At 36.9% G+C, this 24,115-nt stretch overlaps 1 protein-coding gene across 4 annotated transcripts in view; it reads left to right on the forward strand.

Annotated features, from left to right (window-relative positions):
* The window catches only part of MGAT5 (alpha-1,6-mannosylglycoprotein 6-beta-N-acetylglucosaminyltransferase), a 114,817-nt gene that overhangs the window by 64,400 nt on the left and 26,302 nt on the right, over positions 1 to 24,115 (forward strand). For all 4 annotated transcript variants that reach the window (XM_083865256.1, XM_083865255.1, XM_083865257.1 and 1 more), the window contains exons 6-11: positions 4,705 to 4,776; positions 5,943 to 6,104; positions 6,997 to 7,166; positions 8,045 to 8,179; positions 13,860 to 13,993; positions 17,894 to 18,027. In XM_083865256.1, the coding sequence (XP_083721382.1) occupies positions 4,705 to 4,776; positions 5,943 to 6,104; positions 6,997 to 7,166; positions 8,045 to 8,179; positions 13,860 to 13,993; positions 17,894 to 18,027 (807 nt within the window). The remainder of the gene's footprint in view (positions 1 to 4,704; positions 4,777 to 5,942; positions 6,105 to 6,996; positions 7,167 to 8,044; positions 8,180 to 13,859; positions 13,994 to 17,893; positions 18,028 to 24,115) is intronic.

Genomic DNA, 24,115 nt, shown 5'->3' on the forward strand with positions numbered 1-24,115 from the left:
GCTTCCTTTTAACTCTGATGCCCATAGAGAAGAGTGAGTTACTTTTAAACTTAGCTTTTAGTTATGAAAAAGGCAGTTGTTTAACACTGTAATGGCAGTGGCACAGTTATCATTTTCAGGGATGGCATTGCCTCTGGGGAGAAATGTGAAAAAATTAATTTCTAGGCAGTACAAAAATATATTTCACTGCAAAATGTCAGTTTGCAGCTGAATAATGAAGCTTTTAAAAATATCTTCTAGAAAGTGAGTTTTTCACACTATTTCCAAGCTTTAAAAAAAAAAGTGGAGAAAGTAGAGGGGGCTTTTAGATCTTTTTTTCTTTCTTTATCTGCATATGTGTTTCTCAGAAAGGACTGCTTTCCACACAGGAGTGGGACTGGTGCTGGTGGTCAGCTGGTAGCTGTGGTGCAAGTTACCACCTCCCATTACACTGGTGGTTACCTGCTGGTGCTGGGCTGATCTCTCTAAAATCCCAGGCTTTGGATCTCCAGGTCACCTTTCAGATGCACGAGTAATTCTGGGTACCCATCTTGGAATCCAACACTTCAAAGATTTTGAATTCCAGTCTGTGAGACTCCTGTAGCTTTTGCATGTGTGCTAATGCACTGCTGGAGGCAATTCTTGTTTTCAGTCCTTCAGACTTGATGGAAACACAAGACATAGTTTGGTTGTGGGACTATTTTCCCGCACACTCTTACTTCTGCTTTAAGGGCTAAAGCAGAAAAAACACAAACCAAAGGTGATTTTGAACATAGATTTGTTTCCAGGGTGCAAGTTGTAGTCTGAGGCACAGTTTAGTGAAAATTCCTGGGTGTCATAGTTATAGAGGTTTCTTAAATCCTTATGGTTTTTCTAGTTTACTGCAGTTTGCTCACATCCGTGGGAAAGTCCCCTTTCCACAACTTCTGCTGCTAATCCTGAGTTAATAATTTACATTTTTTTCAGTGTAATGTAGCATCAAACCAGCTTCTTTCAATTCTATGCAAACACTCAGAAATTTCACAAAACCAGTGTTATTGTCTGAAATGTAAATCATCACAAGTTCAGACTTATTTAGTCATCTTGCACATGTCCCTAAGAAACTGAAATGCTGATGATAGCCACCACTTTGTCCCTAAATTATCTATTTGTGGATTGGCCTGATTTGGGCGATTTGGGCTCAGTTATTTTTTCTTCTTCTGCCACCTTTAACTGGGATTAGTCTTTTAATGACTTGTCAGAAAAGACACAAATGCCAGTGTATGAGAGGAATCAGATACAGTGTACATTGCTGAAGTCAGACAAGAGGCCATTTGTTGACTGATGTGTGAAATGTTGTACTGCAGTGTCACCAGGGGTGTGGGTACCTAACACCCAACATTTGGGACTGCCTTTGGAAACAACCACACCCAAAGCCACCTGTGTCCTACTCCACTTCACTGACCAGGCAGGCACTCATCTTGCACACCACATGATTCTGTAACCCCTTCAAAGGGATTCTGTCACTGAGGAAATGCTAAACAAATAATATGAGTTGAGAAAGTCACCTTCTCAACTGGAGCTGTTCTTTCACATCAGATTCTCAAAGGGATTTGTGGAATTACAATTTCACTGCCTGCCTTCATACTGTCTGATAAATTTAAAGATGTACTTCCTTTCACCACATATTACCCTGGAATTTTTTGTTTGTGTATTCTTCTCTCTTGGACTGATTTAAGAGCAGCACTGTACCGTGGATAGAAGTCTACTGAGCAGTGTGTTCACCTGGGGTGCAAAGAAAGTTGTTTTAGCTTCCCTGTAGATGGGCTGCACCTGCCCTTTGGCAGAGTCCAAAATGAAGATTACCCCAAGTGCTCAGAACATACTCTTCAGCTCTGGCTTTTGTCAACTCCCACTGTGACTCTTTGAAAGCATAAAGGTCTTTCTGAAATTTTGGATGTGGAGAGCTGCTGGCAGAGTACACTTTGATTCAATTTGGAAGATGCTCAGACTACTCCAGTGCTACAGATGTTTGCCAGGTTCTTAAAACTCTGCTTGAAGTGCTTGCTCTGTAATAGAGTCGAGTGCTGCAATCTTGCCATGCATTCAGTTTCAGTGTGTGTCTGAGGAAGAGTCACTGATACCTGCAAAGCTTCCATAAAGCAAGTACTCTTCAAATTTATTAGGTTTGTTTGGGGTGTTTTTGTCATCCTAAACCCCAGCCATTTACACCTCAGAGCAGTTCAGAACAGCAGCTTTTCTCTAGTATTGGGAATCACATAGCACTTAAATTTTGAACTTTCAAACTGCTGTGCAACTCGACCTTAAGGGGCTGGCTACTTACACTCCAGGCAGTGCTGTGACTAATGTGATTCCAAACCAAGCAGGGAGCACTTGACTTCTCAGGTGGACATGGTTTCCTGAGCAAGATCAAAGACTGACTAATGCACTTGATTTGCATTGAATTCAGTACCAGGAACAGGAGGCACAGCTGGTCTTATTCAAAAATATGACAGTACAAAGATAAATATAGTGTGTTCTGAATAATAGCTTAGCATTTATATCACTCATCCAAAAAATGGTCTGTCTTCAAATCTGCAGTTGCTGCTTCCCAACAGTCGTCTTTAACTGCTAATCTGTCTGGTATCACATCCTTCCTATTAAATCATTTACATGACAGTACAACAGGAGGTTGCTATGGAGAGAATAAGCTGGAGAAAGAGCTGATGGTAACCCAGTGAGAGGAAGGCTGTGCTGGAAATGGGGAAGAGGAGTCCTGGTTCTTTCTTCAGAGGCAACTTTAGTGTTTGGTCTTAAATGATCAAATGAATAAATTAAAGAGCAGGATCCAAATGAACATCTCTGCCTTCCTTCACTTACTCAAAATTAGGGCTTGTTGAATGTAGGTCTTCTGTACCTAAACAAATACAAAGCTGAAGTATTTATATATTTCTGATGGAGTTTTCATCTAAACCCACTTTAGTGATAGCAAATCCTTTCTGCCATTGTTGCTAAAGATCAATAAAGAAAAATGAGAGCCAGACCAACTGCAGACACTGATATTACTTTGAATCTATTCCTTAAGTGTTTATTTGTGATGAGAATTATTGTAATTTATTTTTAGACTAGAGGGAATATTTCTAAAAATCCAAAAGAACTGCCTTTGTTTTTCAGTCAGTGAGGCATGCAGTGAACTGTCCTTGGCAGCCCTGAAAAATCTGCAATTCCTTTAGGATGCCTTGTGGTGCAATGTGAAATACACGAAGTCAGAAAAGGGGCACGTACAGTAGTCCTTGAAATGTCATATCTTAATTTAGATCAGTTCCAATGCCAGGAATAATGCAAAAATTTGTACTATTAAAACAAAGGAAAAAAAAGAGAGAGTTTGTTACTGGGCAGGATTTGTAATATAGAGCTTGCAGCTCTTTACTGCCACAACTTTATAGTTGTCAAAGTTAGAATTGGTAATTGCTACAATTTCTGATGTGGTTCCAGAGTTGAAGACCACTGAAGAATCAGATGTTTTCAAAGGAGGTTGATAAGTCACTGCTTTCAAATGTTGTATTCAACACATTGAGTAGGTCAAGTCATAGCATTCAAAATGCTTTTTTATAATTTGTCTGAGGAACCCAAGGTTGATCCATTTCTTCCCTTTAATGAGGTTAGGATGGCTATTCATTTATTTTCATGTGATTGGCCTTGTAGGCAATCATATGGTGTGATCTTAAGCCTTTAATCTTTAATGCTCCAGGCTTCTGCAGCATGATTAAGCTAAAATTGTGTTCTGACAGGTCTATGATTGGAGGAACCATACCAGCAGCTCTGACTTTCAATTCTCTGGGAGTTGTGAACTTAATCAGCAGTGATGGGGTGTCTTAGGCAGCTGACAAATTTTTGCATTTCTCTCTTTTCACATGTTTCAGTTTTCATAGGTTTGCCTCCAACCCTGAGATTCCTCCTTTCCCAGGGCAAGCAGTCTAATTTCTTAAGGTGCATAAATAATAAGGATTCTACACACCAGGCAAGATCCCTGGAGACAGTTCAGGGGCTCTCAGTGACTTGAATCCATTTGCTATTTCTTCACTGACTTCTCCCTGTTGTACTTTTTTATTTTCTAGTGGACAATAGTAGAAGTATTGCATTTGCATTGATCATGTTTCTCTAAGAATCACAGCTGTTGATGCTTGTGAATATTGTTATTTATGTTATAATTACCTTATTTATAGCCTTGAAACATGGTGGCTTTGAGTCTATGATGATTCTTACTTTTTTGGTCTGCATTGCTGCAAGGTAGAACTTTGATCCTTTGGTTTAACAGGCTTTGTCTTTTTATAAAAATATTCTAGGGATATGGAAATGTTCCAAAACACCTATTTTTGTAAGGTCTGAAAGCATAAAAAACTTCTTCAAAACATTTTAGAACTGCTCAGAGAAATTGTATTTGAGCATTTAACAGTTGACCTCTGCCTTGACCTTCTGTTTTCATTATCATGAATGAATATCTGAATGTGACTTTTGGTTGCAAATTTGCTGGGTTAAAAGGGCATTGAATTGCAAAAAGTAATCTTAAGCTTTTCCTGCAAATAAAGCAATTTTATCTTGAAATAATCAACTCATTATCAGCTGATGCCTTATTTAGGCCATCAGGTTAACATAAAGGTATAATAGGAAGGCAGAGAGAGGAGGCTTTGGTCAAGCAGCTGAAAATAAAGTAACATTATTTATTTTAATGTGATTGTTTTACAGGTTGAAAATTGGTGTCCTCGTTTACCTTGGAGAGCAAAAAATCCTAATGAAGAAACTGATCAAAAAACAGTGGTAAGAGCAACCATGTCCTTAAAAAGGACAAACATGAGCAGTAATTCAGCAACTGTGATTCATGCAAAATATCCTAGAATACTGTGCCACATAAATGCTAAAAATATTATTTTAGCATATTTTTATTTATTTATTTTAGCATATTTTTATTTATATATATTTATTATTTTAGCATAATTTTTACTCCTCAGTTCTTCAAAGCTGAAAGAAATCCTCCTTGACATGTGTAGGTCATGTATCCAGTCATTGTATTGTGTTCTTGCTGGTAGATTTTCATTAAAACACTTCTGTGTTTAAATTTATTAAATACTGTATACAGATATTGAGAAAAAATACAAATCCACAGACTGCTGACCAGTGTTAAGTATATTTGAAAATGTTCATTTTTGTTGTTCCAAAAATCTGGGCATTTTTAACAAAACTGCCTTAATGGAAAAGGCTTATATTCATTTCAGGTTTGTAGTAACATTTTGATTACTCCTAATTTTTTCCCAGTAAATACTATACAGCACACAGAGTTGTTTCTAAATTGTTACAGCCTAATTATGTAGCAATTAGGTATTTTAAGATAATTTAAGATAATTGCTGGGCTGCATGTGAACACTACTTACATAATATAGATATAGGCTGTCTGATTTTGTAAAACCAATTGATCTTAGAACAGTCTAGCTTCAAATGAGTATTTCCTTTAAAATTTATACCCTAGTAATGTTTCTTCCTTTCTGGTATAATTCCTTGTGTTTAGAAGATTCATGATATACATAAATCTTGAGCCTACTGTTCTGTATTATGATTTAAACATACCTTTACATCATTTTGAAGCACATGAACAAAACCAGATTTTATATTGCAGAAATAAATGCATTGTGAAACATTGCAAATGTTTACTGGGCTACCAAGTACTACTAATAAAAATAACAGTAATTTATGTAGCTTAGAAGTGTTTGTTTATGTATCTTAAATACAATATATTTCTATTATATATTAATATCTTTAATATTTGAACTAAAATCTTTATGTGCTAGGAATGCATAGTTTTTTTCTGTTTCATTTTGTAAAAAGAGGGATATTTAGCACAGAGCCCACATTTGAGCAGATTTTAACTTCTGGAAAGTATGCTGAAGAATGACTAATGTTTGGGGTGTTTCTTAATGCTTTGCTTGAAGGCTGAAATTCGTTTCAACTTTGATAATCTCTACAAAATGATGTCAAGGCATGAGGAATTCAGGTGGATGATGTTGCGCATCAGACGAATGGCTGATACCTGGATTGAGGCAATTAAATCACTTGCAGAAAAACAGAATTTGGAGAAAAGAAAACGAAAAAAGGTAAATGAGAACACTTTTATTTTTGTCACTTGCTGTTATATGGGCTCTTTCAAGCTTCATGTTCCAGGTGTAGCTTCAGAGTGGAAATAGAAAATATGTCTAAAAGGCTCGTGCTTATATTCTCCTCAAGAAGTATTTTGATTTTTGAAATTCTGTTGCAATGGGTGTTCCCTTTGCAGATAGTTTTATTTGTTTTGCATAAGTCAAACTCAGAGAAGGTTTTCTGGCCTCTGTAGTATTGGATGAAATAGAGACTATGTACACTAAATAGAGACGATGTTCTAAAGAATTTACTATTTTCTGTGTTCTGTGAATTTACTGCAAGCTGGTTTTATGTAGTCCTGGGAAACAACAATTGCACATCTTTTTTGTCCAAAATTGAGACACACTCTAAATGGTGTATCTTGGGTTTGGATTTGGATAGACTTAAAGTTGACCAAAACTTTGGGTTGGATCAGTTTAGACCTCCTGTAATGAGTTCAGTTTTAAAACCTTGAGGTACTTGAAGTGAAAAGGAGTAGTTAATTTAATTTAATTTTATTTTAATTACCTCCACTAGTTAAGATAAAGCCAGAAGTTTCAAACACAACAGCAGATTTCCTTTCCTGCCTTGTTATTCCTGGAGCCAGTCCTGAGTGGCAGCAGCCCTGTGTATGTTCATATTTCTACCCTCTCTCAAGTCTGGCTGGCTCCACTCCTTGCTGGAGATTCTCAGTCCTTGCATTAATTACAAAATTAAATTGTTTGTGTGGAAGTATTGGCTCATTTTCACTGATTTTTTTTTTTTTCCCCTTTGGCCATAGTTGGAATTTAATAGAAAGAAAAACTGCTGTAATGTATAACAGTTACATGTTTAATGTCGATAACTCAAACATATGACTTTCCTTTCCAGATCCTTGTTCATTTGGGCCTTTTGACAAAAGAATCTGGATTCAAGATTGCAGAAAATGCGTTTAGCGGTGGCCCACTTGGTGAATTAGTCCAGTGGAGTGATTTAATTACATCTCTTTACTTACTGGGCCATGACATCAGGATTTCAGCTTCACTGGCAGAGCTCAAGGAGTAAGGAGATTACTTTCGCTTTTGAAACTGGAATTAGAAGAAAAGAATTGTAAACTCTTGAAGCTTCTATTAACAGTATATAATTTCTTGAAGCATAAAATGAAAGTGATAATTCACTAAACAGATGATAAGGTTATTTTCATGAGCTAAGTATATGTGCCATGGAAAGGATAATGTGTTTTCATTGTAGCTTCAGGCTCCTGGGACTCCATAAATGAATGTTGTAAAATTCCAACTAAGCAGCTTAGTCTTTTAACATTCCAGGTGCTTTAACCAGCTGCAATGGGAAATGTTACAGACCAGTCTAATTCTGTGTTCTCTGCTTCAGTTTCTGCTTATTCTTCACTCAGTATCTCATTTTAAGATAAAGGTTTAAGTTGTTTAAACATGTGACTTTTGATGTAGTTAATTGCTTGTGTTAGGTCAAATTGCTCCTTACTCTTCCTTGTCCTGCTTTGCCAACTTGTTCAACACCAGACATAAAACATCTGTTTGAATCTTGAGCACATGTACTTTTTCTGCAGTTTTCCATTTTTAATTACATGACAGCATTGTTTAATAGAGAGCTCTTGTACTATAAAGCTGTCAATAGAAGTCAGAAATTATTTTGAATAATTTCAAAGCACTGTATTTTTAAGCATTTCAAACATATTATTCTTTTGCTTAAACTAGATGAGCTTTTTGGGAAAATCAGTGCTTTATATTTAATAAATGCTAAGCATCTCTAGCTGTGTTCTTACATCGTTCATGATTTCAAAACAGAGTAAAAGAGTAAAACTTTTTTGCAAACTGGAATTGTTGGAATAAATAGTATTACAACATCAATCTAAAGTATTTGGAAAGTAATGCTTTTTCATATTGCTTCTTTTTTTGTTTAGGATCATGAAGAAGGTTGTAGGTAACAGATCTGGCTGCCCGACCCAGGGGGATAAAATCGTAGAACTCATTTACATTGATATTGTGGGACTGACTCAGTTTAAGAAAACCCTTGGTCCATCATGGGTTCATTACCAGTAAGTATGACACTCACTTGCCCTCCAAACTGCTTTGTTAAGGAGCTTTTGTTGAATAACACGTCAAAATACTGAAATAAGTCCATTCACGTGAATTTATTTAAAAGTGAAAATACTCTTTTCTGTTGTCTTTAGCTCTTGGGATTAAAGGGGTTTTTACTTGCTCTTTGCATGCCATCATTATCCCCCCCAGCAAGCTTAAGATTCTTGGATTCAATTATTTTTAATCTTAAAAATCTTAATTATCCTCTTGATAAATCATCATCTCTGCCCCTCTTTCCCTCCTTTCTTTACTCACACTTCCTCCTCCCCATTTTTTCTGTAAATTAATAGATGAGCTGAGAGATTACTGCATTTTGTTGTTTAGTTGGAATACCAGAGGCACATTTTGCTTGTTGTAACTACACTGGGTCAATGATTGTGGAAATTTATCTGTTCTAATTGTATTGTCCAACAACTGCAGTGCAATTTTCTGTTCCATCCCTTAAGATACTGGGCAGAGAGTTGTCTTCAGGGGAGGTCTGAAGGATAAACTGCAGTTATTGTTGCTTTTGTAATCTAAAAACATCTTTCCATTAGAAATGGAAGATGAGGGTCACGAGAAATGACTTTGTGCATCTGCAGTTTTAGAGCCTCTTTTCTTTTTGTCGATAGCTTTAACTCATTAAGCCTCCCATGCGTTGTACAAATACACATCAGCACGAAATAAACCCAGATCTAAATTAGTGATGTTGATTTTTCTGTACCTGCTCAAATTAGCTGTGTTTCATGATCCATTAAGTCCAGTAAATCCTACTGGAAGGAAGGTATTGGAAGGTGTTCTAGGCAGAGAAACTGGTTTTTTTTTCAGCCTCAGGACTTTCTAGAGCATTGGATCTTTCCAGTGTAATTTTAAATGAGAGTACAGTGATAAACATTGCAGATTAGATTACTCTTAATCTCTTTTTGAAGCAGGGAGTAAACGGATATTCTAGTTTTTAGGAGCCTGCTAATAAAGATAATCCCATTTTCCACCGAGCAACAGTTGCTTGTCTGTCTGCCAGATGTAATTGTCACTAAGAGATCACATGCAGCACTGTGGTCAGGATATGAAACCCTTCTTATAAATTTTAAATGTCTCTTCCTGTCTGCTTGCAATTACCTGTCTGGTATATCCTGTAACAAAGCTATGGAAATATATATTGAGATTATAGATTAGCTATAAGCAATTTTTCTTTCTTCATAGGATCATTACATCTTGAATTATCAATCTATTTTTCATTGATTACTATTTCATGGTGTTTTCTTGTTTAGGAGAGCAAAATTACATTTAACTCTGAGTGCCTTAGGTACAGGAGAATTTTTTGAGGCTTTTGAGGGAGAAAAAGATACCTTAATGCCTGTCCTCTGCAACACTGGATTTTATGGACTGGAAGGAAGTCTCATCTAGTCCATAGCCTGACTGAAAAATAGATAAGGGTGCATTTGTCCTTTATGAGGCATTTTTGCCTCATCTTTTACTGAAGACTGAAAAAGATGCCCCAACATGTTGCTTTATGTAGTTAAGCTTTTCTTTAATGTATTTTCCTTGGCCTGGTTTTTTGCTAACTGCCCATTACTCCTCATTCTAATAATGTTCTGGAGAATAGATTACTTCTTTCTCTTCTCTGCCAGCTCCTAGAATGTCTTCTATACTGCTTTTCCTTCAATTTGCTCTTTAAAAATATATACATTTAGGGGTTTGACTCATTGCTTACAATTCATCTTTTGTATACCTTTCATGAAACTTGTTGCATTTATAGTGAATCTCTAAATGCATGATGCTTTTCCTCAAGTTCAGCGTACAAAAGAGGAGCCAGAGTCTGGCAGAGATTACAGAATTGATTAAAGCAGGAGAATTAATTTGTAGCTTCATGCATGCTGTCTCCTATTTCAGAGTCCTCTTCCAATCCTTGTATTTTTTCCCAGCATCATGAGTTATCTTACAAATTTGGTCATTAAAGTGTTTTGAAGTTAAAACCACTAAGTGTGTTGTAACAGCATAGGCATCTGTTTCCATTTAATTCCAATAAACTAAACATTATCACAAATAAAACTGATTTTTAGCCCTTGTTCTTTACAAACTCTGGTTTTTTTGGGTTTTTTTTCTCAGTTGTATTGAATGGCAGTAGGAACAATTGTTTGTCTCAAAAGAAGTTGTTTTTCAGTAGATGTGTGCAGGTCAGCTCAGTCTGGTTTATACAGACCAGAGAAAATGAATTAAAATGTTTTTATTCACTTCAGATCAGAATAGAGTGGCAGAATGAGCCTCTGCCTTCAAAACAGTCGCCTGGTAAGAGTGCTTTATATAATCTTTCTGGGTGAACTTGAGCCCTGAGGAAATTTTTGGTAGCTGCAAATCAGGTTTCTGGAACTGCAAGCTCGAAAGAATGACCCTGCTGCTTTGGGAGTGAGTATTTCTGAAAGACTTTTCTGCACAGCTGAGAGCACCAGTGACTTTATGTAGTATGTGCTTTATCTGTGGGATAATTGGTGCTGCAAATAGCAGGAACACAGCAGAACACGTGTAATTTTGGAGTGCACCTTAATTCCAAGCAGAACAATGCCTGGACGTGCTGGATTCTTCAGTTCTGAGGTGTGGATGTTTGAATGCAGTTTGTGTGCAATAAATCAACATACAAATTAGTAGCTCAATATAGTTTGAAAAGTGCAGTCTTAGCACCTTCATCCTCCATGCAGCACATAAAAATCTGGTATTTTTTCATTTTTCCACAGTCTCTCTAGCAATGACTCATTCCCATATGCCAACAATCCAACTGGCTTTTTTTTTTTTCTTGAAATAAATTAACGTGACAGCTATCCTGAGAAAGTTCTTGCTTTGTTGCTGTTCTCCAAAATGCATCTTTTTTATGAGGGTTATTTTCTGTCCTAAGATTTTAAATGTGACTACTGAGTGGCCTGATGAAGTGGGAGAAGGATACAAAAAAAAAATGTGAATAAATACTTCCACTAGGTTAGCTCTGTTAAGATTGTGCTTCTGCCCAATACTTAAAGGGGAAAAAAAAACTCCCTTTAAATAATCCTGGGTTACTTTTGTCTGATTTTTATTTTATAAGCCCAAAAATTGTCACTTCTAATGTGCTAGACAAAAAAGACTAACATGGATGTTTCTAAAGCAATTTACTACCTACCAGTCCTCTTTTTAATTAGGCAGAGAATAGACTTAATCTGACACCAATTTCAGGGCACACTGCAATTCTCTGCAGCTTCACTGCTAAAGCCAGGTGACATTTTAGGAAGGAAAAGAGGGAAAACTGAAATTAAAGGTATACCAAATTAGCAGTTTTTAAAATATATCCTTGATTTATTTTTAAAAAATACTGTTTTGTCATTTTCAAATGATTTGTTTCATTTTAGAAATGCTAATGTATTGTATGCAAAAATAAAGAGAAATTGAAATCTTTAAATCATTGAGTGAAACAAATGGAGAATATGGTACTAGGGTAGACAATCAAGACATTCCTACATATATTAAAATATCAGTTCAGCATAGCTGGTATTAATTACATTCATTTCTAAATTTTAAATCTTTACCAGCTCTTTCCTGCTGCATTTCAGGGATTAGTTTCACTACTTGAAGCTTTGATCTCTCATACCATTCCTTGCACAGACTTGCAATTTTGCTGTCATCTTTTTTTCTCACTTACTTTGTGCCGAATCATGTAAAGATTTTTTTTATTCTCCTGCTTTCTGGTTTAGATTTCTGTTTCATCACATTCCCTGTCCTGATTCAGAGACCCTGTGTGTATTGGACATGGTTCCTCATAGCCCTGTGGACCATTAGTGCTGCTTATCTTACATCTGACTGCAGGAAAAAGAGAGGCAACAAAGCACTGCAGTGCTCCTTACATTTATCTCTTGACAAACTCCAGTAATGTTGCAGTTTTTCAAGAGCTTTCTCCTATTTTTCATTCTCCTGTACTCAAGTACCTGGCCAAAAGCTGTATGTTTGAGAGGAATTTTGTTTTAAGACCTGCCAAGAAATAAGAGAGCTTTTATTACTGAATGATTCATCAGTGCAGAACTTGTTTTGGTCCTGCTGGAGTATTTTGTGTGATGCAGAGATAATTGCCACTGTTGTAAAATATTTTCATTGAGAATAGTTGACATAAAACACTGCACAGAAACTGATCTGTCAGCTTTGTTGTTTGGTGAATCATAATGTGTTGTATATTTTGACTTTCTTTTTGCTTGAAATATCTCTGTGAAGGTTTAAAAAACATCATTTTGCTCAATATGTATTTTGAAATACAAAGGTAGCATTTCATAGAATAATTTAAAAGTTGCTGGGGTTTTTCTTTTCTATTCCATAATTATTGAATACTTTAGAGAAAGGAGAAACATATAAGTAACATGTAAATTTATTTTGGGGACTAAAATCTTTTATTTTTAAAGCTGACAAATGGCTGGAGATAAGTTTTTTCACCTTTCAAGAGCTAAATTCTTTCACATTTAAAAGCTAAAATCAGTTGTTTTACTTAACAGAATGTACATATGGGCTTGGAGCATGGGAAATGTTGAAAACTGTGGAAAAAATAGCCATTTTTAATAGTAAATTTTGCAGCTACAAATGCTTTTTTCCTTCTCTGCTACCCATGAGTCCCTTCCCAGTGATACCATGTGCAGTGATAAGAGTTCATGTGTTTATAACACAATTGCACAGAATGTTTAATTCTTGTATAAGACTTTTCTGCAATTTTATTTGTAGAGGGCTGAAGGATGGTAGAGGCAGCAGCTCTGGAGCCCTGTCATGCACTTCAGTGACAGTGGTCAGTATGTCCAGGTCTTATCACAGATTTGGCAGGCTGCATTTGGGAAACAAAACTTCTAGAATCTCTATCCTATAACATGTACTGTCTTCTTCATACTGACACCTTTTCTGCCTGTCTTGCACTATGGGTCCTTTCTTTTTCAAGAAATTAATAGGATTTTAAATAAAGGGTGAGCATGATCCTCTCATCCAAGGCCCTTTGTAATCCAGTGCCAGGATTTCTTTCTGTTGTGTGCTGGTTGATGCAGGTAATTGACTTTTATATTCTTTCTTCAAAAGTCTGTGACAAAATGTTTCATAAATAAATAAATGAGCTGACTGCAAGAACTCAGCATATTAAACCATCATCAGTGTTTTTCCAGTAGGTATAAAAGTCACAACCTGGAGACCAAATACAATTATGTAAAGACAATGTCCTCTTCTGCTCTGATCTTCATGGCATGTGGCCCCTGGCTGCTGCATTTGGTTTGTGGTAATGCTTGAGAACTTTAAAAAACCCATGAGAAATCCTCTCTTCTTCTGCCCAAATTCTACCCCAGAGCCCTAGGAAATGCAGGTGACCACTATGGCATTCCCATACTTAGATTTTAAAGCATAACTTCATTCTGTAAGGACAATGAAACCCAAAATAAGCTCCAGGGTTGTTATTCAAATATCTGATATATCCTTGAATTTGCTGTTTGTAACATCTTTGTGCATGTAATATGAACAGAAATGTTTGAAATTAAAATGTACCTTCAGTTTATATGTTCTCTACAGCTGCAAGCAAAGGTAAAACACATTTCAATTATCATAATTATGTATATATACACAGATTCTTATATATACAGATGTAAATGTACCTACAGTAAATTTGTTTCTCTCTTTTAGGTGTATGCTGAGAGTTCTGGATTCCTTTGGGACTGAGCCAGAGTTTAACCATGCCCATTATGCCCAGTCTAAAGGCCACAAGACACCATGGGGAAAGTGGAACCTCAATCCACAGCAGTTTTATACAATGTTCCGTAAGTAACTCTGCTTATAAATAATTTAGAGCTTTAAAAAGGAATGCTGTCACTGAGGTTTTTTTTATCATGCAAGACAAATTCACAGTTTAATAAAATGTGACTGCTAAATGGCAAGAATTGTGTCAGTGTCTGTAGACTGTGCAAAAGCTGTGTTGTGCTTCCACTCAGCAATAAGAAAATAAAAATACTGAGCTAATATAAATAGTGGTGTAGGGAACTTTATTCTCTGGGTACCTGTGGAAAGTGGTGCTTGGCTTTTCCCTCAAGTATCAGGGAGTTTGTTTTTGTTAGTTTTGCTTTCTCTAAAATTACTATGTAGCAATAGATTTTTGAGGAGCTTGCTAGGTTACATTTTTATAAACTGCACTCCTGCATTTCATTGTGTTGAGCTGAAGTTAGAAACTACATTTGCTTTAGGGTTGTATTTCTGCTTTTGTTCCTCAACAACTCAGCTGCACCAGCCCTTCACTGTTTCTTTGTGTTCAGGATTTAAAAATGACCACTCAGCAAAACTTCTTGTCTGTACTTTTTTATGGCTTTGTAAAAATTTTTGCCTAGCTAGTTTTCATATTGTGAGTATTTATCCTTAGGTGAGCTGACTAACATTTATTTGCCAACAGTGTACAAAGCTATTGTATAAAAAATAGTAGATTTCAGCACTGCTGTAGATTTTTCAAGCACCAATAAATATATTTTGAAATGTCCCCAGCCAAATCTAAAAAAGCAACAGAACAGACACAAAAAAATTGGTATAAATTATCTATAAATTTGGTCAGATTAAATGATTAATGTGACCTGGTCTAAACCCAGTCTTTGACTTTATGGCAGTAGGTTCGAGAATCAAGAGGTCCCTCTCTTGCCTGCTGTAGCAGTAATTCAGGTGTGTTATCTCTGTAATTCAGGTGTGTTATCTCTGTAATTCAGGTGTGTTATCTCTGCAAGGTGCAGGGTCACTGCTCAGGCTGGAGGGCAAGGGAGGCTCAGGGCTGGACCTTCTGCTGTGTGCAGAGGCTGCTCAGCCCAAATCTGTAAGGAAACATTTTGTGGTGACCAGCCCACCTCCAGAGTTTAATGCTGGCTCCTGCCTGACATTAAGATCAGGGCTCTGTTCTCTCTCATCAGCTTTCATCACCAATCTTTCAGACTTTCCTGCTTTTCACAGCAGAATTATATATGCTGCTGTTGGGCTGACATGCTTTTGATTTCTGTTGCCCTGTAAAATTCTTGAGAGAGGCATATTTTGTCTGTCAACATTTGCTGTGCAAGTTTTTTCCAGAGAAATATAAGTGAAGGTTGTTCAAGAGATAAAAGGCTGCATTCACAGCTGTTGGGAAGCAAGTAACAAAACATGTGGTGGTGAAATGTGACTTGGAAGTAGTTGCAGAGTTTGTGTCTGGATATTAGTAAGCAGAGCTTGTTCTGTATCTACATTTGCTAATATTTATTAGTTTGTGTCCTAAATAGAAAAGGGACTCAATCAAGCTTTGTTTGAGCTGTCCAGCTGTTGGGAAATTCAGGTGTGAGGTCCTGTTCAAGATTAGCACCAAGGGGGATGAAGTAGTCAGTGCGAATAGCTGGATGAACACTGGTGGTGCAGCTGTGTGTGTGCACTACTCACTCCCACCCCATGAAATGCAAAAGAAAGTAAATCTTCTCTCTAGAGATCTCAGTTGTGGAAGTACAGACTGCACTGCTACAGGCTCTTGTGCAGAGAAAATTGCTTCATAATGAATTTTCTGAAGACTATGACTGTATTGGAATTTTAATAAATAGCCATTTCCAATTTTTACTGCTGGAAGTGACTGTGGGTCTTCCTCTGCAGGAAAAGTGGTAAATAGATTGCAGGCAAACTAATTCTGAGTGATTCCAATGCTGTGGATTATTCCAGGGTTTTTTTTGTTTGTTTGTTTTTTGGGTTTTTTTATGCACTAGGTGCAGAAGAGTCCACGTGTTTTGTGATATTTAAAGTTCATATTTGTTGTTTTGTTCTCTGCTGCAGACACATCACCATCTTTATGGGGTTGTGATTAAAAGTGCATATTATGTATCAATAAAGATTTTATGGCAGATTGGAACCTTGGACAGCTTCCCAAGATCCCCAGACTCTATTATGTTTTGAGAACTCTGATTATAAGGGCAGAAAATTATCCTGAGCAACAAGCAAGCCATATTCCAACCTGTGGCATTTTACCAAGTACTTCACTGTTCTCTGAGTTTTCCAGAGTCGTGAGAGCTTTTCCCCTTTTTTTATGTTTTCTGTGTTTTTAATTCAAATACCTTCATGCAAAATCACAGCACTGGTACTTCTGAAAGTTTGTGGTCTTGCTGAAAAATCCATCTGAGTGCTGCTTCCTGTCTGTGATGTTTGAGGCACTGAATTCCACCAGTTCTAAGTGCTAACTTTAACAAAGGTTTATTTTTCTTTTGAGTGTGTGCTGCCTTGCCTCTCCTTTGAATGCAGTCTCTTCATCCAAAAATATGAAAGGATGGAAAAATGCCCCTTTTCAGACATATTTGAAATGTGCTGTTTTCTATGTAAAATTCTAAAAAGTCCTTGGGTCTAAGTGGATGCCTGGCTGTTGCTGAGGCATTTTTTTGTGAAAAAGAGTAATTGTCATTTGAAAGACTAAATGTAATGGCAGAGGGATGTGTGCACTGTGTATGGTTTCTCTGTTCTCCTGCATTATCCACTTGGATGATTTTCAGGAGCAAAAATGCAAAACCTCATAATTGCAGTAGAATTTTTTCTTTTTTAATAACTCTACTAGAGGTTTAGCATTGAATGTATCAAAAATTCCTGGGGCGTTGTCTTTCGATTTAGGGTTTTTTTGTTTTGTTTTGGGTTCTTAAGCTTTTCAAAATGTGATTAATTATCAGCTTGCATGCCAGAATGTAACAGGAGGCCTAGAGAGGAGATCCTGCTGTTTATTGCAGCCTTTTTCTATGTGCACTTGTGAGGCTATGGCACATTTTAGAGGCAAAAAAAAAATGTGTTGGAGTAGTTTTTGCAAAGTAGGGATGGATTTTTACCTGAAGCAGTGAGTGTTGGTGCCCATCACTGGAATTAAACACCCAGTCTACAAAAAAACCCAATCCAAAACAACAAACCCTTTTACTTTTAATGAGCCTAAATATCTATGTCTTTATAGGGGGGAGAACAGTGACCAGCACTGCTGGATAAAAGATCAACAGGGGCTAAAAACAATATAAAAAGCTATGAGTAAACTGCATATCCTTTGCACACTTTTTTGCCTGGATTGGATTGAAAACAGTTTTGCCAACTTCACTTGCCACCTTTAAATATTTTATGATCACTATGTCTGAGAGATTTAGGCAAGGCAATTTGTATTCTGATTTGCATAGTGTGTAGGCTGGTAATTAGCAAGGGTGTATAATACACAGTGAGTTGGGTGCTTGGTGTTGGTAATTCCAGTATAGGAGGTGAACCCAAGAAATTTGCTAAAATTTATTTCTGCCATTGAGCAACACCCAGCTTTGCTAACGAGTATAAATCCAAGGGGGTTTCAAAGTGTTGGTATTGCATCTCTGAGGTTTGTCAGGCTGAATTTCTTCTGTTTCTTTTATCTCTAATAATAAAATAAAGCTTAGCACACAGACAAAAAAGATCATTACCATTGGACTCAGTCCAGCTGCAGAATTTTTATTATCAGAAACAAGACAGAAAATAGCTGCTTGCTCCTTAGGCATATGGAGCAGGATTTAAAATTATTAAAAGCTATTTTGGATAATAAAGCAAGCAAATGTGTCTTCCAGTACTAATAAGGAGGTGATCAGTTGCATAATGTGTTCCTTATAGCTTCTTTTCTGACAACATTCACTCTAATGTAGCATTAACCAATATTTTCAAAGGTGCTGAATCTGCTCTGTTTCTTACAGCTCACACTCCAGATAACAGCTTCCTTGGATTTGTGGTAGAGCAGCACCTGAATTCCAGTGACATTAAACACATTAATGACATCAAAAGGCAGAATCAATCTCTCGTTTATGGCAAAGTAGATAATTTCTGGAAGGTGAGTTTTTTTATACTCCTCTGCTTGAGCAAATTTATGTTGATCGATATAATAAAGCATAATTTGAAATTTGAAAGCGTCCCATCTGTCTAAACCCATTAAGTTCTTTTTCTGGAAACAAATGTATTTGAATAATTAAACTGAACATTTTGAAGTCTTTCTGTCAGAGAAACTTCTGTCTAGATTGATGTGGATCCTTTGCTATTTCTGTGCATCTTTCTGATAGAATAAAAAAAATTAGTCTTAATGGCACAATAATTTTAGAAAATGCAGAAAGGCTGGTAAACATAATGGAAAATTTAAGGTGTGAACTTTCATCAATCATGAGCAAATCTGTCTTTCAATTACTTCTGTTCCTATATCTACCACAAAAAATGTGCTGCATTTTGAGATGGAAATTCTGTTTCATGCAAGGCTCTAAAGGTGTGCAGTCTCATTTTATCATCCTGCAATAATAATATCAGAATTTTATTTCTTTAATTGTATTTTATTGTATTTTTTTCTCATCTGCAGATGAGAGCAGCAGAATAACATGACCAAGCTGTTGGTCATATTTTCACTAAGTTATATTGTGTTATTAAGTTATGGTAGTCTCTTTCTTTATTTTTTCACCCACTGTCCTTTTCTCTGGCTTCTTCTTTCAGGCTGACACACCTGGGAATGTGTGTCTCATGCAGTTTTCAAAGAGATTACTTACTAGTAACTGGATTTCTTCCAAGTTACCTCCAGCTCTGTGTGCCCAAATACTCTGTATGCCCGTATCCTCTGTGGGCCTTCCCTCCTGCCCAAAATTATCTCATTTTTAAGCCTCTTGTCAACTGAAAAAGGAATTATCGATGCCATACATAGGGCCAAACAATGTAACAGTGGGAGACCACCTGGGTCTCACATTGTCATTCTTTTTCCTGTTATTGGCATGAGAATATTGATCTTGCACAATTTTTTGAGCCACAGAAGCAGCATTCATTCTGATGGCTGAGATTATACAGAATAAATTCTCTAAAGATGATAGCTACAAATAAATGGTCCATCTGTGAGACAAAACAAAACTAAAACTCAATAGAAACAGTAGAATGTTTGCAGTGGGAGCAGAACAGGTGGAGCTGGATGCTTCTTGGCTACTGCACTGAGAAAATATGTAGTAAATACATGAAAGTATTTATTTATTCTGTTTGGCTCGTGGTACAGATGGACTTAGTGTGCTCCTGTGTGCAGTCTCTCCTGTCTGCAGAGTGCTGGAGCAGAGCTGGAATCCTTTCTTCAAGTCTTTTCAAGCTTAGGCTCTTGTACTTATACCTGTGTCTCTCTACTTGTTCTTTTACTAGTGACTGATCTCATGATCAGCCTCTCAAGAACAGCAGCATGCAATAATATCTAAACTTCCTGACCTGATCTGCAGTGCACATCAGCAGAAGGACTTGTTGAATAGTAGCTGGATTTAAGGAACAAGACAGCTCCTTAGTCACCAGGGTGTTTTTCACTGACATATATATATATATCCTTCTTGGTTTATTCAGTCTGTATGGAAAGTTTATATGCCCAGAGGGGAGATTTGTGGTTAGTCTCAGATTCTGTATGACGCACAGGATATTTATGGACTGATTAAGACAAAAGCATGGCCTTTTGGAAAGGAATACCCAGTCTTGATTTTTAAATAGCACACAATGGAAAGCCCACTGTTTCTTCTGGGAAAGTCCTCCGATAATTGCCTTCTCCCTTAAGACTTTGCATTATTTCTAGTAAAGATTTCCGTATGGTTGTTTCCAGTCTTAGTAGCAGTTATAAACTTTCTCAACTGGACTGATGATGTTTCAGTTCTGGTACCATGTAGGAATATATAGGTTGAGGTGAAAGTAACCCATAGTCATATCCTGAACAGCCTGTATATGCTGAACCCCTGAGAGCTTTGTGCTTCCTAATACTTAAGAGTTTTCACATGTCTGTTTTCTCTGAACCTTCTCAGGATTATTCACATTCCTCTTGAATGTGAATGTTTGCAAAGGGCACATGGGCCATACCAGCATCAAATCCAAAAGGAAATATTCTCTGATTTTTAGACAAGTCCATTTCTACCATTAGATGCTTTCAGCCAAGAGCTTTGTATCATTTTTTAAAGTGCTGCATTTCAAGTCACTGCTGTATTTTATCAGTATTGCTTGTCTTGTTTTTTCCAAGATGTTTGATTTTGTATCTGGCCATATTAAAATATGTATGTGTGCTGCTAACATCGAGCAGATTAAATCTGTAACTTGGAGATTTTAACTGCAGTCATGCCCGTATGCACTCATATATAAAGTGCAAATCACTGCAGATAGACTTTGAATCACTTACAGTGTGGGATTTCTTATCTGGAGTGATAAAATCCAATTCTTGTGATCAAGAGAAAGCCTGAACTAATCTCGTGTCTGTGTAATTTGCTTATTTCACGTTCCTTTCATTTTCCCTGCTCAGTGCTCTTTTCATCTGCCACCAGGGCTTGTATGGAACCAGACTAAGCTATTTATCCTGCTCCTGTTCTTTCTACTGAACATGGCCAATTAATGAGAGGTGTAATGTGCACAGAGTACATGTGTCACTGCTGGGGGTGATCAGTCATTAGAGAAGCACAGTGGGGAGGGGAGAGCGTTCCTGTCCCCAGACTTTGGTGCTTTTGAGGAAGAGCAAATCAATTGTTTCATTTTAAACCAAGCAGGTTGTAGTGGGACTGAAGCATACACAAGGACATGCTTTTCCCTGGGGCTAGATAATATATAAATATATGGCTTTATATTTATGTTATTTATAAATATATAAATATATGGCTTTAAATAGCCATGGATATGGGTTCTTTTCTGTGCCTGAGCTCAGTGTCATCCATCCCATATCACAGTGGCCCAGTCTGGGTACACTTTTTGAGGTCAGGGAGTATGTATGGTGCAGAGGGTATAAGATAAATCTGCTTTATTTCCCTCTAATAACTAAATCAGTCCTAGATAGGTTGAGGATTACAAATCCTGAGACATTTTTTGTGAAAAAGAGTAGTTTTCATTTGAAATTGTCATTACTAGATGTAATGGCAGAGGGACGTGTACACTGTGTATGGTTTCTCTGTTCTCCTGAAGAACAGAGATTTTCTCTAAAGAATTTTGCCACATTTCTAAAGGTTATCTTTAGAGGTAAGCTATGAAGGGCAACATTTGCCAAGTTTTGGAAAAGTGTTTGTTGGGATTAAAGGTTTGGGGTTTTGTCTGGGATCTTTGGCAGTACTAAGGAGTAAAGAGAGTCCTATCTATGCCAAAGTGGGGGGGGGGGGGAAAGGAATTAATAAAATGTGTGTGAAACCATAATGCTCTCCATTATCAAAATTTGCTTTAATTACAGAACATTTCTATTAAAAGAGAATGTTTGAAGCCTTTCATGTTGCCTTAGCTCCTGTTCCGAAGTCTTTTCTTTGTTCTTCTTCCTACAACTTACTGTGAAACTCTTCTACTAATTTGACCCTTAATCCTAGAAGAAAGAGTCAAGATTAATTTTGCAGTACTTGCTTTGAGAGAAGTCAGAAGGTTGCTTGTATCAGAAAATAGGCATCAATGCATAACATAAGTATATGATGACTGCTTTCATATTTTATTATAGTGTGTTGGAGCTGTCTTGAAAATATTTGTATATTTAGAGGCAAAATAATGTGTGAGTTTTTTAGTAATGCCACTTGAAAAGCTGGGCATTCTCCTTAAATATATACTGCCTGCATAGCAACTTCTGAAGAGCTGCATTGGAAATGGTTACCTTTAGCTTGTTCTCAATGGGAAAGCACATCACTGAGGCTGTTCACATTAATGTCTTCCCTTTATAGCTCCAGGGAATGTGTAATGAAATGTAATTTCCCCATCATAGGCCCTCTTGCATGAAGTGGGAGGAAAGTCCCTTCCTTCTGGTTGGTTTTTTGTGCTTCTTTGTTTAGCATTGTACTTTGAATAAATATTTCATTTCAACTTTTAAACTAAAAGAAAAATAGGTAAAGGGACAGAAGTTCCTTCTCACCTTTTCTCCCATGTGGTCAATGCATTCACAAACTTGTCTTGTGGTCATTCTATTTTGTGTTGGTCTGAATGTGCAGCAGTACTGGGGGCTTCTCAATCCATCAAAAGTTACCCTGGAGCCTGGCACCAGGGGCACTGTCCTGCCTTCTGCCACAAATATGACAAATTGGAATGAGCCAGACACATCAGCTCAGCAACATTTCTGAAATTCACCATTTCCTTCTGAAAGCAGCATGAATCAGAAACAAGTCAGTCAAAACAAATGAGTGCAGTAAATAACACTTTAAAAAGCATGTTCTTTAACATATATTAAGAAAATTAGAATTTAATTTATTATGAAGAAAGAAAAAGAACCATGTTTTTCATGATTCATTTACCTGTCAGGTCAGTGATCAGCTTCTCACTTTGCAGAACTCTTCAGCTGCAAAATGAATTAGTGAGTTCTTACAGTACTGATTAACACAATCACCTACTGTTATTTGGTTAGCACAAAACCAACACAACCTTTCCTTCCTGTGGTCCCACTTCCTATTTTCATCTGTACCCCTTCACTTTTCTCCTTCAGCACTTACAGTGAACAAGGGTGTCTCCTTGGTTCTGGAAATTTCCATTCAAAGGACAGGAAATTGCTGCTTAGGTGTTGGTGTGCATTGCATGACAATGAAATTGTCAAATATTGGGAAAACCTCATTGTTTAAAAAAACCCCAAACCTTCATGGGTGAAAAAGATGAGGATAGGAAACTGGATAAGGTTCTTCAAGCCCTGCCAGAAATCCTAACCCCTCACTGAGATGTTTTATTCATTCTTTGTGCAAAATTTATGTATGTGCCAATGTGTGTTTTATTCAGAGATATATGGGGCCTAAAAAAGAAGCCATAAATGGACATTCAGGAAGAGCAATTGCATGGCAAAGTTATATAATACCTCCCTTGCAAATTCTCTCTCTTTCCAGCTTTTGTAATTCGGTGTATTTCCTGAATCTGTTTCTCTGTTGATAAACTGTCTGCTCACACATTTTTGAGATCCCAGCAAGAGTGATTTCAAAGTGGTTGTTTGATCGTGAACCTCTGCAGACTTTTTTTTTTGCCTCTGCAGCTTTCTCTGTCATGGAATCCCTCAATCTATGACCTGTTGTAGGAGAAATTGTTAACTTGGGCTTTTTTCTAAACCTGTCCCCTTTAGGCTTTGTTTGGATTTCTTTGTACAGGACATTTTGAATTGTCAGTCACTATCCACATTCTTTATGCTGACATGGGTTTGTAAATCTCCCTCATATTCTGGCAAGTTGTCTTTTTAGAATTGAAGAATTGTTAAAGAATTTCTTGCAGATTTCTGGGTATAACAGTGGAAACTGTCTTGAATCCTTCCTACCCCTCTCAGAACACTGTCCAATCTTTTCAGCTTCTTTTTGAGAAAATGGACCAGAAGTACCGCAGTTTGTGAGGAGGGAGAGAATGGTTTTTACAGAATAGTTAAATAATATTCTCTTTATTCTGAATTTCTTTTTTAAAAATTCCTGTCATTTACTTGACTGGTGAGTGGACTGGCTGCTACCAAACAAGGAACTGATTTTTTTTCATGGGCCATAATTGTGTGTTGTTGTAATGGAGAGTCTTCATTCTTGAGTGACACTGCTGAGCTCAGGGCTTTCTTTCCACACTTCAAGTGAGGACTGGTTTTCAACATTTCTGTCACTTTATTTAAGTTACCAAACATGTTTTATTTCTGTGAGAAGAAGTCTATGCAGCAGTGGGGGAAGACATTGGAAAATTCTTTTAGCTTTAGCACAAAGTGTATGATCCCCATTTTCATGGTTAACACTCAGTTTGTACCATACAGTGCTTAGTACAAATGCCAGAGATTAATGTGGCCTTGTGTTAACTCCTTGTGTCTGAGACTAATAAGTCTTGTGCCAGCTAATGCCTCCTTGTTTACTTGTATTAGTGATTAATATGTACTGGCTGATATCTTAGTTTTGAGAACAAGGATTGTGTGTTCAAGAATAGAAGGATAAGAAAAGTACATTATGACTTGATGACATATTTCAGATACTCTCAAGGAGAAACCA

This window comes from Zosterops lateralis (assembly GCF_965231275.1).
Source record: "Zosterops lateralis genome assembly, chromosome: 7".
Taxonomy (NCBI): Eukaryota; Metazoa; Chordata; class Aves; order Passeriformes; family Zosteropidae; genus Zosterops; species Zosterops lateralis.